This window comes from Passer domesticus, chromosome 1 (assembly GCF_036417665.1).
Source record: "Passer domesticus isolate bPasDom1 chromosome 1, bPasDom1.hap1, whole genome shotgun sequence".
Classification (NCBI taxonomy): domain Eukaryota; kingdom Metazoa; phylum Chordata; class Aves; order Passeriformes; family Passeridae; genus Passer; species Passer domesticus.
The window spans coordinates 126,923,453-126,939,640 of record NC_087474.1 but is presented as its reverse complement, the minus strand read 5'-3'; the positions used below and the strand labels follow the sequence as shown (position 1 = coordinate 126,939,640).

Here is a 16,188-nt window from a genome sequence, read left to right as displayed (position 1 = left end):
GCCCCCTGCCCGTGAGCGGACCGCAGCCGCTGGAGCCGCACGCCGGGCGGAGCGGCGCTTTCCTGCGGGAGCACTTCCAGCGCCGGCCGCTCCGCCGAGCCCGGCGAGGGCCGCGCCGAGCCCGCTGCCCGGGACCGCCGGCGGCGTGCGGCGGCTCGGGCTGCAACAAAAGGGAAGCGAAACGTCCCCGGGCGAGTCCCTGTCCCCGGGCGAGTCCCGTGTCCCCGCGGCCGCGGAACCTCCGCGGCTCCGGACGGGCTCCCTCTACCCCGGCCGTGGGAGAGGGCACGACTGCACCGCGTACCTGCCTCCCTCCGGCCCTCCGTCCCTCCGCCGGCCGGGGCGGGCCGGGGATGTCCGTCTGTCCGCCCGTCCGCCCGCTGGAGCTGCCGCTTCCTCCGCCGTGCCGCGTCAGCCGCGCTCCTCCCGCCGCGGCCGCGGATGACGGGCTCCCCTCACGGGGCTGCGCGCACCCCGGGGCGGCCACGGGCCACCGCCGCTCCCCGCCGGCGCAGGCGGGCCGCTGTCGCTGTCGGTGCCGCTGTCGGTGCCGCTGTCGCTGTCGGTGCCGCCCCCGCCGCCGGCCCGCCCCGAGCAGCGCCCCCCGGGCGGCGGCAGCCGGGGTCAGGCGGGGACGCGCAGCCGGCCCCGCTCCCGCCCGGGGCCCCGCGGCTGCAGCTGCCCGAGGGAGCGCAGAGCCTGCGGCTGCCGGCTGGCGCGGGATGACCGCGATCCAGGCTCGGATGACCGCGATCCTCCCGCTAAACCGGCAGATAATCGCGGGCGACGCCGTGCTCCCCACACGCGGCACCGGGCTGCCCCTCGGGAGCGGGCTCCGAGCTGACGGCGCTGCCAGGCCGCTGGCAGGGACTGTGCCCCATCGGGACACACACGGAGCCTGCCCCGCGCCGCTGCAGAGCGCTCACACCCTGGCACTGAAAGCGATGATGGCTTTAAATGCCGATATTTTATCCATCTGGGCGGCAAAAGCACATCAGTCGGGCAGGACGGAGGAGAGGGACATCGGAGACATCAGCTAGGGTACAGAAGCATCCTCCTCACTCTGTCCCGTCAGCATTATTTTGCCTTTTTTCTCAATAATCAGCTTCAGTGCTCATTTCTCACAGTAGGATGTGGTAAAAATAGTTATCAGTTCGTCTCAAGCAACATTTGCTATCTCTCTTTTGGCTGCTTTTCTATGCTTCCTGGCACACTTTCTTCTCCACAAGTTACCACAGGATGCAGCACAGCAAAACTCACCTCACCCTTAATTTGTGCAATTCAGCCTCAAAACACTTCTATCAGATTCATGGTTCTGGGTATGGCCAACTGAGGTCCCCGCATGTCACACTTTAGGAGATGGCACCAGCTCGGACACTTCACAAAATGATGAGAATTTCCAGGCAGGCCTCAGTGAGAGGATTTGAGATGAGGGAGACTTTTCCAAGCACAACCAGGGCACAGGTGAATTTTTTTTTTGAGTGGTAATAAGAGGAAGGGAAGAGACTGCTGAGGACAGCACAGCTCTTGCATCCTGAGATGCTGGAAAGACAGAGACTATAGTATGGGCAAAAGTGAATCCCAGAGAATGAGCTCAATTTGATGGTCTGGTATTGTTTATCTGTTGTCATACATCTTAAAAGAATGATCCCTAAATTACAATGTCCCTTCAGTACAGTTTGGATAGTTCCTTCCTTCCCAGCTTTCAATGAAGCAAAAGAGTGATATGAAAAAGTACAGCTGAAAGCCACCTCTTTTAGGAAAGGTAGGTATAAGCAGTTCTTGCCAAGGTGGTCATGTTTCATGCAAACTTCCTCTCTTCATCCAGAGATTTTGCTACCATGTTTTAGAGGGAATACTGTTTTAACCCATCATTATGCCCAGCTACCTGACTGCAGCTAAAATTCATTGCATCCCAAGGGAAGTGGTCAATGGCTCAATCTCCAGGTGAAGATCAGAGGTAAATGATGTCCCTTAGGGATCCATACTGGGACCAGTGCTCTTCAATGTCCTCACCAATGGCATCGAAAAGGGATCGAGTGCACTCTCAGCAAATTTGCAGATGACACCAAGCCAAGTGGTGCTGTTGAGAGGCCTGAAGGACAGGATGCCATCCAGATGGACCTGGACATGCTCCAGAACTGGGCCTACGGGAATCTCCTGAGGTTCAGCAAGTGCAAGACATTATACCTGGGGCAATCCCTGGTACCATACAAGCTGGGGGATGAATGGATGGAGAGCAGACCTGTGGAGGAGGACTTTGGGTGGATGAAAAGCTGGATGTGACCCAGCAATGTGTGCTTGTGGTTCAGAAAGCTGACTGTGTCCTGGGCTGCATCAAAAGCATCAGGGCCAGCAGATTGAGGGAGGGGATTCTGCTCACTTCTTTGCTGTGGTGAGATCCCCACCTGCAGTGCTGCATCCAGTTCTGGGGTCCCCAACACAGGAGAGACATGGACCTGTTGCAACAAACCTTTGTCCAGACAAATGAGGTCCTTAAAGATGTTCAGGAGGCTGAAGCACCTCTCCTTTGAAGAAGGCTGAGAGTTGGGCTTGTTATAAGAAGGGTGACCTTATAGCACCTTCCAGTACCTAAAGGGCAGCTAGAAGGGAACTGAAGAGGGTACTTTTTACAAGGGCAGGAAGTGATAGGACAGAGGATAATGGCTTTAAACTGACAGAGGGTAGGTTTAGATTAGATATGAGGAAGAGAAATTTTACAATGTGGTAGTGAAACACTGGAACAGGCTGCTTGTCTGTGAGTGGTAGATTCCCCATCCATAGAAACATTCAGGTTCAGGATGGATGGGGCTTTAATCAACCTGATTGAGCTGAAGATGTCTCTGCTCATTGCAGGCAGTTTGGCTTAGATGGCCTTTAGAGGTCCCTTCCAAACTATTCTATGATTCTGTGTTTCTGTGATCATCCTAACCTTATGTTTCTCATAAGGCTTGCACACATTTATGTTAGCACACGTGGGTGTCCTTGATCCATCTTGCATGTGTAATTATTTAGAATACAGTCACACAGAAAACTATTTTCAGGACAACTTCCAAAAGGCAAATCTCCAGACAAAAAGATTATGCAGTGTGACCCATTCAAGAGACCCACCCCTGTTATGCAGAAGTAATGCTAAAAAGTGATGAATGATTCTAGCTGTATTATTACTTGGGAGAAAGGGTTTGATTAACAAAACTAAACATTTCCTGTAAGGCCTAGATTTTCAGGAGTTAATCTGTCAGTATCAGAACCCTATTTCTGCATTGGATTAAATTAGCAGAGACAGAACTGAATAATAGATGTAACCATTCCTTCCTTCCCCTTCTCTCGCAAAGAACCTGAATGAGGAAAAAGTCTTGAAAGATCTTCTCCCATATCAGGACAACACTAAGAACAAAAAAAATGTTCTTTCCCCTTCCTAACAAGGAAAAATCTGTTCCATCCCAAAGTAGCCTATAATCTGATGTATCATCTCAACATACCTGAGCTTCTTAAACACAGCATAAAGTGCCTACAGAATTCCTATTTCCAAAGCTCTAACAGGTATACTTGTATTGTTTATTCCTTACCAGAAATTAATTTTTTTTAAAAACCATCTATCTTGAGTGAAATCCACTTCAGTTAACTAACAATAACAAGAAACTCTTGGTTGAGTTTTCCTGGCACTTAAAAAACCAGAGAGATGGCACAAAGGAACACAAAAGGTCAACTGTAAATAGCATATTCTATCAGTTGAGGGGTCTGAAGTGCTGGAAGTCTCTTCTCCTTTTTGTGTGCATGTGTGTGTAAAAACACTACAAATCCTTGTTTGACCTGATATAATTCATTTTTTCCTGCTTCACATACACTTTGGCACAAACTAGGCAACTGGAGAAAGACATGGTCCTCTTGCAGGTGATGGGTTGTCATGCTGGCAGCCTGGGGAAAAGTTTCCAGTCTGGACTACAGTGTGCAGATGCAGCCACGGTGGTGGAGTTCCTGAGCAATGGAAAGGTCATGCTCTTTCCAAGTTTATTTCTCTCCACCAGACACTTTTCTGTTGCTAGTTAGGCTATTACAATCCTGTACAGACACAGCAGAAAACTTAAATATCAAAGAGAAAATTAACCATCTTCACTTCAATGTAAAAGAGTTCACATACAGTAAAAGCCTCTTAAAAAATTTAAAAAAAGGAAACAAAGGAAACAAAGGAAAAAGTGACTTGCCACTACAGCCAACCTTTTCTTCCATCTTAGTTTTCCTATAAGAATGGCTTTTTCCTCTTGCTCTGATATTCCACTGGGAGGACACAAGTACACCCTCAAGGTCCCTAATGCCATGTCCTCTATACTAGAAAGCACTAAACTTAGAAAATCTTTAAAAGATCAGTCTCAGGCTGGCTTCTGAGCAAACAAAGCTAATAGATGTGCCTCATTTGTTTCTTCATGTCTGCTCCATTGTTTGTTTTCTTCTCTTATGCATATCCTTCCAGACAGGTTGATTTGTTTAACTACACTCAGGTCAATGTCTGAACAGCACACCTAAAAGCACCACCAATACAGAAAGAGAAAACAGAGAAAAAACAGATTATGATGATGACATTCTGCTTTTAAAGGATAACAAAACTCCTGTCAATATCAACAGTCTGGTCCACAGAGCGAGGTCAGAGTAAACCCTTTGTGTAGTAACTCAGTAGTTGTGGATGTGGTGCATTGTTATCTTACTATGAGAAGCCAAACAAAGGGGAGAAACATCTTTTGTGAGGTCACCAGAACTTCTGCCTTCTTGCTATACTTTGTTTCATTCTCCTTCTTGCTTCAGCTATTTGCATGTCTCCGCCTTTCATCCCTTTGCACTTCTTTCCCCCTAGCAACTCTGCCTTCATACATCCTACTTCTGCCTCCTCCCACATGAAAAAGCCACGTAATAGCACAGGCTGAACTTCAGAGGGAAATTGCAAAGACAAATGGTTGTTAGATGATGTAGACTTGTAACAAGCGCTCTAGCTATGAGCCAAAGTAGGGATGAAAGAAATAGAGATTGACCAAGGACTAGTGGAATAAAAATTAAAAAACTTTTGAAGCAGAGAGCAGAGTTATATAAGGTGACCTTTTACCTTGGCTTTCTGTTGAGCAGACCTGACAGTACATGCTCAGGCTGGGTAGATCCCCCACAACCACATACTAACCAGGCAATAAATCAATGATTACGTATCACGAGAAAGGCTTGTTGTGACATGGATTCATCTGCCACTGAATCCATGTTCATGAAGAGGCTCCTGTCTTCAGGCACGTAAATTCCCTTTTTTTACAGCAAGTTCCTGAAGGAATTATGAAGTTCATCTTCAGGAGGCTAGCTAACAGTTCATATTTCTAATATTCATACTAGGTATAGAACTGAAAATGCTTTCCTCCAATAAGGTAGTATAACACATTTTAATGAACATTTGAAACATGGACCACAGCAATTAAGACGAAATTTTAACACAAATGTCAAGTAAAAAGAAACTCAAATGGTTTTTTGAGTTCCACGAACTTAATTACCAAATCACATCTGGGGATCCCTACCTCTTATTGTGCCTTCAAGGAAAAATCATCTTTTCCAAAGCATTGCCATTAGGCCTTTACAACACCCAAGTCACAGCAGGTACAGAGGAGTAGGGTTACTCTTCTCATAGCCACTACTTTGGGTTGGTTGTGTTTCCTCCACTGTTGCATGCTTTGAGTTTCATGCTTTATTTGTACTTGTCAGTGTCATGAGTAAATCTAGATGGGATTTTTGCAGAACTGGAGTTCATGGACAGATATTCAGAGGTGTGGAAACAGAGCCATGTTTCCTAAGCTTAGTTGTTATTAAATAATGGTCATTTGCTGTTTGATCCTGGGATATGATGAACATTGGTGCAAGGTGTTGCCAAGTTTGTGGGTGATATTTCAGGGCATGTAAGCACTGTTGCTTTTCCCCTTTTCCCCTAACTGGGGACAGTTTTCAAGTGAATAAATACAGTTCTTTCCCTGGAATGGTGAGAGGTGTGCAATTAAGCATCATATCCGCTGTCTAGGTAGGTAGTAATCACACTTTATTTTCTTTCCCTTCTTCCAAAACTAAAATTTGTTATTCCTCAATCATATCCTCTTACTCAACTGTTGTGACATATTGTGTTGCTATTTCACACTTTAATGTGTTCTCTGTAAAGTTCAAATTTAATCAGACCACGAGGTTAGCTGCCCTTCAGCTTTTGTTGCTGGATGCACTGTAACACCCATCCCATTCACACCACAATCCTGTTAAATTTTTGCATACAAAGCAGAGCATGTTTTTTGCATTCAGGATCCCTGCTGCTGTGAACTATTTATCACATGAAACATCAGTGATGTTGGCTACAGCATCTAAGAGTCAACCTGTACAAGTACAATTAGCTAAAATAATGGAAGACAGTATATTTTTCAAATCTGTAAAAAGCTCTTTTAAATTATTTTTAAATTTAAAATAGTTTTCAAAATTTGAAACTATTTACTTTAAATATATTAAATTACAATTCTCAAACATCCAGCCAAGAATTATAAGCTATTTCTCTACAACAAGATACAAGAAAAAAGGGCAGTATGAGATGTATTACAAAGGTGAAACATAATTGTTATATCAAGATACCACCAAATAGAAATCAAAAGGATACAGCAAACAAAATATGAGAGGACATATAATCATCTTACTCAATGCAAACTGTAAAAAAATAAGCAGATTGTAAATTAGAGACCCTAAGTCAAACCCTAAGTCTACTTTTGCTTCTTCAACCAGTTGTATAAAAGGGAATTGGGATTAAATCTTAGTGGTATAGGGGGGGAAAAGTGACATGTGATATAACAATGTAAGTTTCCAAGAAGATGAAATTGAATTAACTTACCAAAGTTTCACTTCAAGAAAATATCCCACATAGAAAACAAATTTATTTAATGAAATGGGTTTTTTGTTTCTTCTCCTTTTTCCTTTCCGTCCTAGCTGTGGTTGCCGTTTTGGGGAACATGAAAACCCCTGCCTCATGTGTTTCCCATGAGTTATCAGGAAGTAGCAACAATGAGTCAATAGCTTTCACAGATACAAAATCCCAAAACCTACCACAAATTCATGGAGGTGTTCCTATCTGTATTAATATAGGAGTTAGGGTCTAAAACCTTTAAAAAAAGAGAATAAGCCCTTTGAGTGGGCAAGATTATAAGACTGTAAGGAAGCTGTAATCCATTTCCAAGTGAAGTGGAAGGGTTACTAAAGTTTCTATATGTGAATTCTTTTATATATGTGTCAACTGGAAGTGTTGTTACTTAATGCTTACTCATCATTAACAGGCAGTCTTTCCAGCTCTGCTGATAGCAAAAGTACAACTTAAAAATTAAATAAAATTTTTGTTTTCCTTTGGTTTTGTTGTTCTGCTTTCTTATCTTTTCTGTCTTCTGTTCTATGAACTCTTCTGCCCTGTAATGCAATTCAAATGCAACCAGACTAAGGAAATGGATGACATGTCAACCATATGGCAAAATGGGAAAGAACTGAAGTAACTAAATTTTTTTTTGTTTTGTTTTAATCTTGCACACAGACATAGGCATAGTGAAATTTAGTGGGCATACAATGAAAGGGTAGCTGAACTGTGCAAGTGAGTAGGAGATATCTACTATACCCTGAAGTCTTCAGTGTGCTGTAACTCTAGGCTAAAAGCATCCATTCTGTAATCAAATTTTGCAGAGCTCCAGCAGGAAAGACCCAGCAAGTGTCCCAGGTGTTCTGACCAGCAATCCATGGATCTGCTGTCAGTAGAGAATATTTCAAACATCAGTAGCTTTCTGCATCTGAGGTAATTTATTTGTTGGTGGCAACTGCTGGAAGTTTATGAGAAATCCTTTGGCACACCATAGGAGATGGCTGCTTGTTTGGGAAGAGTTTGGAGTGTAGGGAGTGACCAAGGCACAGTAATTAAAGTAGGGATTAGATAAACCTAAATCAGTATTAAACCAGTGGTAAAAATGGTTCTCCACTTTAGAGAATTTTTAGATCCTATCTATTCCTAAAGATTTATTTGTCTTTCCTACACCTAGACTTGAAAGACAATGCTTTGGGTGCAGTTACATATCCTCTACTTTCTTCTCTGTGTTATTCTGGCAGCTGCAGTAGGTTTACCTGCAGAAGGCCTTCTTTGAGGGGTCTGGTATTGTGCAACAAGGAAGAGGCATTGTTGTAATTCCCTTTTGAGGAGCTGGTGTTTCCCACTCTGCCAGACTGCTGCCAGACCCTGTATCAGAGGTTCCACATGCATTTCTTTCTTCCCACACTGCAGAGAGCAGGTGAAGTGCTTTGGAAGAGCCGAGTTGGAAATGATGCTCTTGGAGGGGTAACAGCTTCAGTCAAATGTTTTTTGCTCTGTAGGTTACTATAGCACTAGCTAAACCTTTCAGCTCTGCTAACCCACATATCAAAAGGTAATCTCTCAGTCTCTTTTTCTCAAACTCTAATTTAGCTTTTTTTCTATTTTTCAATGTAGCGTGTTTTTGTTTGTCTTCGTCAGGAACACTCCCCTGAATTTCACCTTGAGCGCTGGGCTGTCTACTCCTGGTGTAAACAGGAGGTGAACAAAGCTTAACAGGACAAAGAGGAGTGGATTTATCAATCATATTCACAAATAGGAAGGTAGGAAAGCGTTGTGAGTAGAGCAGACTATTTTTCATTAAGCCATAGTATCTCTAACATATTTTTCTGATTTTCTCTATGTCTGTATCATGATTCTTTACAGAGATTTTGACTCACAGTTACCTGCCTCAGTTACTTTGCTCTTGCATGCTTACATGACGACATCCATTCTTTCTCTCAACTTCATTTTTTCTAGATCATGGTTATTTTATTGTTGATTTAGCTTAGACCTTTCCCTGTTGGTTCTTATGTTTCTTGAAATGAGGTGCTAGCACACACTCTGCTTGCTGCAAGTTGCCATGTTGATCCTTTTGTATCCCTGTGACACTCATTCACTGAATCCTTTAAAAGGCTTTGCTTTTTTCATAACAATATGACGTGGCTGACTCACAATCAGTTTGTGATTCACTGTAGGCCCTGATCCTTTCTGCAAAATGTTTCCATTAAATGAGCTCCTTTATCCTGTGATTATAAGTGAGAATAAAATATTATATATGCTAATTTCTAATCTTATTTATTTCATTAACTTGTCAAGAGAATTTTAAACTCTACATTTCTCCCTCAAAGTGACTGCAACTCTTTCCAGCTCAATGTTTCCCACAAGTTTGTTAAGTATAATCTTGCATGTAATTAATGAACAGACTGAGGACAGATGCCTGCATAACCTCATTTTGATATGGTTTTACAATTTGGTAGTGACCAGCTGTTCTGCATATGCTGTGGTTACGTAAGTTTGCTATAATCATGGCTTTTCTATCTAGCACAGCAGTATCGGATCAGTACATTTTCTGCCAGCTTGATTGTAAAGTGCAGTGTGAGAGGGTACCAAAACTCACAAGTGCCAAGATCAGACAGCTATCCCTTCTTCTCCTGTGTATGCTCTGCCCTCACTGAGAGAAAACAGGTAACCATATTGGGCTGGCATTGTAAAACATTCCCAACAGAAATAATGCACTTGCAGTGCTCTCCTTATATCCCCTTTATTACATCTTACTTTCTGCTTTCGCATCATTGGATTTTTTTCCCCCATCCTGCTTTCTATTTGGTAATTTGATTTCATGGACATTTTTGCCAAGTGTTTTTTTTTTTTTTTGGGGGGGGGGTTTTGGGGTTTCTTTTGTTTTGTTTTTTTGAGTTTTGGAGTCAAGGTCATTGTTTAACTGAAGTGATTTTTCTTCACTTTGCTGTTCCTTGGATCAAGATGGCTTGGGCACATGTAACCTCAGATTTTTTTTTTAATTATTTTTGATTTTTACTTCCTTCTCATTCAATATTATCTAGAAATCTGGAGAGTTCCAAAGATGCTGCATTGAAGTTGTCTCTCTTTCACTCTCTTGTTATTTTATCAAGTTGTGCAACTTGTTTGATACTTTATTTTACTCATCTAGGTTTGCTCTGATTTAAATCTGGAAAGCCTTCCCCATAGGATGCCTGACGTACTCTGTATCGACAGAATCTCAAACTTTCTGCCTGTGAATGAGCTTTCTCCTGCTGTACCTGCAGAGAGCTCTTAGTCTGAGTAGTGAGCTTGCCTATAGTATGATTTTATTTGAAAAACCTCTCCTTAAAATGTTATCCCCTGAGTCACCCTTATGCAGTGCTCTATAGTACAGTCATACTAAAAGGAGGATCTTTCCTCTGCAGTCACTTGATCCACTCGCCTCAAGAGTTCCGGACCTCAGAACAGGCACTCACGTTCTCCAAGTGCAAATCACGGTGTCCTGTCATCCTCCAGCACAAAACGTTCTTCGAGAGCAGCATCTGTCTTGGGAACCCCCACGCTTGCCAGGCACAAATGAATTACCAGCGCGTAAGCAAAGCTCGACCTGCTTGTTGCTGCGGTGTACAACCCCGCAGGATGTTCAGCAGCTCGGCCCGCTGCTCTTCGTGATTTGGTTGGTCAGAAGAAAGGCAGCGGAGTGACAAAGCAGTGCTGTGTCACAGCCCCGATGTCTCTTGCGTGTAGCACGGCGCTTCCCGGGATGGTGGGAGGGTTCCCTGGGTGAGCTTCTGCTGACCCCTGCTGCCGGAGCCGAGCCAGCGCAGCGCGGCGGGCACGGCGCCGTCCGGCCGCGGCTCGGGACTGCCAGCGTGGTACGGGGAGAGGTACACACCATCCGTAGTTTTGTGGAAATAAGTTATATAGACCAGAAATGGCAAAGTCCCCAAGAGCAATTTGGTGGTTTTTTTTTTTTGGTTTGGTTTGGGTTTTTTGTTTGGTTGGTTTGGGGGTTTGTTTGGGTTTTTGTTTTTGTTTTTGGTTTTTTTTTTCCTGATAAAATTAGTGAGGACAAGAGTTAATTAAAAGTCCCTTTACGCATTTTCCATTGTAGAAGCCAATGAGTTCATAACAGGAAAATACTTCTCAAAGACAAAAAAAAAAATTGCCTTTTTTTTTTTTTACTGGGTAGTACATCTTCATTGTTACTGTCAGTGGTTTTACATTAGATGCAAGAAAAAGATGTTCCTCAAAGAAATTCAGAAATTCCTGCCCAGCAGTAAGCACCTGTTTCTCTGGTTTTACAAACTCCTTTTCACTTATTTCACTTATTTCAATACTTAGAAATCACATCCAAGACAAGGAAGTGTAGTAGAGGATGCCACTTACTGGAAGGTTATTAGTGAACTGCAAGGAATGAATGAACACAAGAGCTGTAGTTTAGACCTTTATGGGTGCATAAAGGACCAAGAACCTTCTGAGCTATCAGAAAACTAGAAACTATTAGAACATTTGGCTGCTGGTGGTAAGGCTGTTTGTGCATGTTGGAAGGTGGGATATAATGCTCAGCTCAGTTGCCAAAGAACAGGGCAGAAAACCAGTTGGGAGGGTTCATCTTGTTTCAATTTGAAGTGTTATAATATCTAGTTTAAAAACCCTCAGGAGAAAATTTAAGGATAGAGTAGATTTGTTTGGTTTTCTTTTTTTTTTTTTAACTAGTTGATCCACCCCCCACCATTTTGCCATTTTCTATTTTTGCATCAGGTTCTCTCTTCTGTCTTCAACTCTGAAAAACACAGGCTCTCAACCTGTTAAATACTTCCAAACTTGAAGCATAATTGCAAGCCAGGCGTCACTGCTATGTGCTCTCTGTAAGAAGCATTTGATGTCTTTGTCCCCCATTTATATCCTTGACTTGGCAATTCTTCTGTACTGGAAATGCTATTCTTTCTTTAAACTGTGTATTTGCAGAGAGAATCTCACTTGGAACCAGATAGTTAATTGGGACATTTAAATACATGGGATTGTTATACAGATTTAAGTAAACCTTTAACAGCTGATGAGATCAGTGACTGCATACACTGTGAACATACAAATCAATAGGACAGTGAGTGTGTTAGGTGCTCAACCTATTTTATTTTGAGGCATTTATCTTTTAGTGTAATGGGATTGTACCATTTGTTCAATTTGTATTTGACAGAGCACTATGGAAAGCAGATAAACATTCACAGTAATTGCCATTGAGGCTTCCATATAATCAGGTTACACATCTAAGCTAATAACACTTACATTCTCCTTTTTTATAACGGTCTGCTGCTCTAAAGATTGATTTCCTATTGACAGTTCCTGAACACTGACAGTCCTGATGAATCCATTTTGTTTGCCAGTTGTGCTGACATCAATTCTCAAAGCAATATTCAGAGTGAAAAAATGTGGGGCTTTAACTTTGCCGAGGAGTTTGCATGTGAAATCAATTTGAAATGTTTTCAAGATAGGGCCTCAGAACTGGATTTTGAGCCAAGAAATAAAAGGGAAGCATAGGTAAACAAACCCAAACCAGTGTTGAGCAGCTTGTCTTGGATGTTGAGATTGACCCAGCATGAGAGTCAGTTGTAGAGCTGTTCTCACTGGACTGGGCTGTACCTGAACCACCACCTGAACATTGATTTTGATGCAGCAAAGCCTTTGAGCAGGTTATTTGAATGGTTGTAATTAGTACTGGAAGCTCTGCCCAGTATTTCTCTTTTAATATTGTTTTCCTAATGCATTAATGTTTTGCTAACACACATTCCACACTTTGAGCAGCCCAAAATTGGAGTCGTGTAGGAATGACATCAGTGTTAACAGAGAACAACTAATAGTGGTGTGAGTTGCTGAACCTGGTGCAATGGCAGCAGTTCAAGCTCTGACTCTGTGAAAGCACTGAAGGAAAACATTTTTTAATTTTGGAGGTCATTGGAAGGCAGTAGAAGAGGGATGTGGAAGTTATTCAGTTGGATGTATCCAGGACACGAGTTACCAGCCCAGGTCCCCAGGATAAGTCAGGTGCTGTTTTCTGACTGCCATTGGCTAACTATTAATTAACCCAAAGGTTCATAAAAGCCAGAGTTGCTCAGTGGTCATTCCTGTCCTTCCAGAACACTGCTGGGCTGCACGCTGCCTCTGAGGACCAGGAGAAGAGGAGGCCTGTGACCAACACCCCTCCGGAATTCCGCAGGTAGCGTGGTGGTGAGCGCTTGGGCTTTTAACAAGGCCTGCTTAGGTGCTTATTAGGGCAAAATAGGATACAATGTTCAGCAGTGGTCAGGAAGTGAGTGCCAAATTGGCTAAACAGGAGCAAGAAGTAAAGAGCCCACACAACACTTGAAGCTGCTCTGTGCAGTGGAGCACATGCTGTTGTACTCTCCTTATACTGCTATCATAAGTACTATCCAGTTGTGGATCTACACATGCTTTTTACATGCTAGGTTGTCACATCTAAATAAAAAAATGTTGCATTTATGGTGGGGTGTGATGATATTGCCATCTTCCCTCTAGCTCACGCTTGTTTTCTCTCTCCTTTTTTTCTTGAGTGTACATATAGAGCTTTCAGAGCCAGGTCAGGCTAAACTGCTAGTCTTGCAGGCTAGGCAGGATAGCTCTGCAAGGGTTTTAATGAAGAAAACACCAGATTTCAGCTATCCTTTCTGAAGGGCATGTTGAGGTGTGGCTGAAGGCTGGTAATAACATTCACTTCTTGACAACACAGACCATCTTCTAGTTTATCATGATCTGTTCTTTGGCATGCTGCACAAGCCTTTTGTTTCTGTTCAGCTGGAAACTTCTGTCATTGCTCTTCCAAAGAAACAAGTGCCTCTGAAAAATAATTGCTTTGACCTGGGAATGACCCATTTCCTGAGGGTAAATGACAAAGAAGAGACAGAATAGCACTGGGTGAAGATCAAACTGAAGTTTTTACATCTTCCATCCTGGTCCTGAAATGAATGCCCAGTACTTTGACTGTCAGTGCTTGGCTTTCATCAACGAAGTGGCACAAGTTCAGGTATGTCCTGTTGCTGACAATTAATCACTCTTCTGACCCATTACAAATAGACTTAACTTTGTAATCAGTGTGATCTTCAATCCTACTTGCTTGACTGTGATGTTGTTGTTTGCCTGTGAAAACAGCACGGCTCTTGCCATGATATCTGGTAGGACTCATTGCTACACTCTGCAGGGTACTTTCCAACCAGGCAGACACTGTATTTCCTGAATTTTCCTTTAAGACTGCTTAAAGATTTAGTTACTTGTGTAATCTGTATTCAGCGTTACAACACAGAACTTCCTTATCCTGTTTGCCAGATACAGTGTATAAAGCTTGTAAATAAAGATGCATTTAATTTCCATAAATTATTAGTTTGCCAGAGAATTGTGATTTTTATCAAAGATTCTGTAATAAAAGTTTATTGTTGAAGAAATTGCTTGGGCAATCAATCATGATCATAAGTCTGCATATAGTTGGAAAACTTATAAATGTCATTCATCAAAAATATCCATGTTAATTAGGGTCAAGCCACCATAAAAGATAGATTCCTCTACTGAATATAATTTATCAGTGAAATTAATGTAAGGAGAAGTGTTTTTTACTATACAGTCAGAGTGCTTTCATAAAACATCTGGTTGGAGAATAAACAAAACATCATAAGTTCCATTGGCTTTGACAGTACAAGTGAATTATTTCATCAGGGTGCTCTCTATTATTGAGAACAAAGTGCTATTAAATGGTAACAGAAGTGTTTATTTCCCATATGTGAAAAATTAGATTGCTCCAGACAACATTTTTCCAATGTTATGGAAAAATTCTTGTGACATTTCTTCAAAATGCAGGCCGGGTTAGCACAGGATTGTCACCGGACCATGCCCTGAATGGTGCCCATTCTCAGGAGCTGCCACACAGTTTCACAGAGCACAGAGGCTTCCCTATTTGCATTTTTACTGCGTTCCTGCTACTTATGAACGGGAGACTAAGGAATGAATGGGCACAGACTGCTGATTTATCCCCAAGTACAAGGCACATTGGCAGGATTGTGGAGCTGGTGATGCTGCTACCTTACTGTCATACACATTAAAAACTATTAGTAGCAGGCAAGAATGAAAATCTGTCTCATAACTTTCATCTTTTCTTCTTCAAACCTGCCACATATTTTAAAAGATCAGATAAAAAAATTACACTGTGGGATGCACACATTTACACACACACACATATTTTCTGTGCTTGACAAATTACTGAAACCGAAAGGGAATGAGCATGCACAGCTCAGCTGCTGTCACTGGAAGGTGGCAGTGCTCAGTCTGTCACAGGGCCAGGCCTGGAGCCATTTTTTTCCTTAAGCCTGTGATGAAGCACAGAAACAGATTTTTTTTCCGGTATGTATTAATCATCTGAATCTTTATAATTTAAATGTCAGATGCATAAATTATTGTTCATGGATTAATGAAAAGGAAAAATTTCAATCCCTTTGTATTGGAAAGTACAAGCACAATACTATCTCAGTGATACAATCTCCATGATTTTCATTCTAATTTTAGATCATTTGAGTGACTGTAGAATAGGTGAGGCCTTGGGATGTAAATTCCAGGTGTTTGTTTGGTAGAACAAAGGTGATGGAGGAGGGAGGAAATGGTCTTTTGTTTTTTTTTGCCCTTGTGTTCATAGGGATAGGTCACCGGTACTTGGAAATACCCTGTGAGGTTCCACCTTGTCCTCCGACATTCCGTTTTTGTTTTCCTTAAATTAAGGATAAATCTTTATCTGGAATAGCTTTCAGAGAGCTTAACTCCTCCGTTTGCTGACAGTATGCCTCCTTGAGCTCTCCACATGAATACGCTGCCAGCCCTGCAATTAGGTTGGAAGTTGTGAACATTATTCCATTTCATTTTGGCAGAAGTATCGTTTCAGACGGCCACTGGAGATAATGAGGGAACGGGGCTGGCGCTTACGTTATCTCCTTACGTAGCACCAGCTGGAGGGATCACTCGTGCTAACAGCTTGCTCTCGCGTCTCCTTGAGCCTTGTTTTGTCGCTATCAGCAGCCGGCAGCCGGGGAACACCTCCGCTCAGATAGCTCACCCCCCGGACAAGCAGCCCGGCGTGGCTTCCCGGGAATCGAAACCCCGGCGGGGGCGTGCTGGGCTCCAGGCGCCCCGAGGCGCTGCGGGGGCAGGCGCAGCCCGGCCCCGCCCGGCCTGCCTGCCGAGGCTCCGGGGCACGGCCCGGGGGCACGGCCCGGGGGCAGCCCGTGTGCCCGCGCCTGCCGGCGCTGCTCCTGCCAGGG

At 43.2% G+C, this 16,188-nt stretch overlaps 2 protein-coding genes and 1 long non-coding RNA gene across 15 annotated transcripts in view; 1 reads left to right on the top strand and 2 right to left on the bottom strand.

Annotated features, from left to right (window-relative positions):
- Window positions 1-468, bottom strand: part of SGK3 (serum/glucocorticoid regulated kinase family member 3) — a 54,973-nt gene extending 54,505 nt beyond the window's left edge. The window contains exon 1 of the mRNA XM_064388071.1: window positions 305-468. The gene's annotated coding sequence lies outside the window, so the exon portion shown is untranslated. The remainder of the gene's footprint in view (window positions 1-304) is intronic.
- On the top strand, window positions 354-14,480 carry LOC135280293 (uncharacterized). 13 transcript variants are annotated; one of them, XM_064388149.1, is made up of 9 exons: window positions 354-1,765; window positions 7,717-7,825; window positions 8,534-8,655; window positions 9,417-9,559; window positions 10,300-10,465; window positions 11,639-11,745; window positions 12,826-12,919; window positions 13,012-13,091; window positions 13,688-14,480. In XM_064388149.1, the coding sequence occupies exon 1, from the start codon at window positions 354-356 to the stop codon at window positions 1,038-1,040; it is 687 nt and encodes a 228-aa protein (XP_064244219.1). In that variant the 3' UTR covers window positions 1,041-1,765; window positions 7,717-7,825; window positions 8,534-8,655; window positions 9,417-9,559; window positions 10,300-10,465; window positions 11,639-11,745; window positions 12,826-12,919; window positions 13,012-13,091; window positions 13,688-14,480. The 13 variants fall into 13 exon arrangements, with proteins under 13 accessions (XP_064244219.1, XP_064244188.1, XP_064244201.1 ...); XM_064388118.1 differs by having other exon boundaries at window positions 8,134-8,655; XM_064388131.1 differs by having other exon boundaries at window positions 7,717-8,447.
- Window positions 14,481-15,097: 617 nt separating this feature from the next.
- Window positions 15,098-16,174, bottom strand: LOC135280373 (uncharacterized). The gene is made up of 2 exons (XR_010347344.1): window positions 15,854-16,174; window positions 15,098-15,749 (listed from the first exon to the last, which is right to left on the bottom strand). It is a non-coding gene; the product is annotated as an uncharacterized LOC135280373 (long non-coding RNA).
- Window positions 16,175-16,188: the final 14 nt, after the last annotated feature.

Bases quoted from the DNA above. Each gene is read 5' to 3' on its own strand.
- LOC135280293 (XM_064388174.1), top strand. From the start codon at position 354: ATGTCCGTCTGTCCGCCCGTCCGCCCGCTGGAGCTGCCGCTTCCTCCG.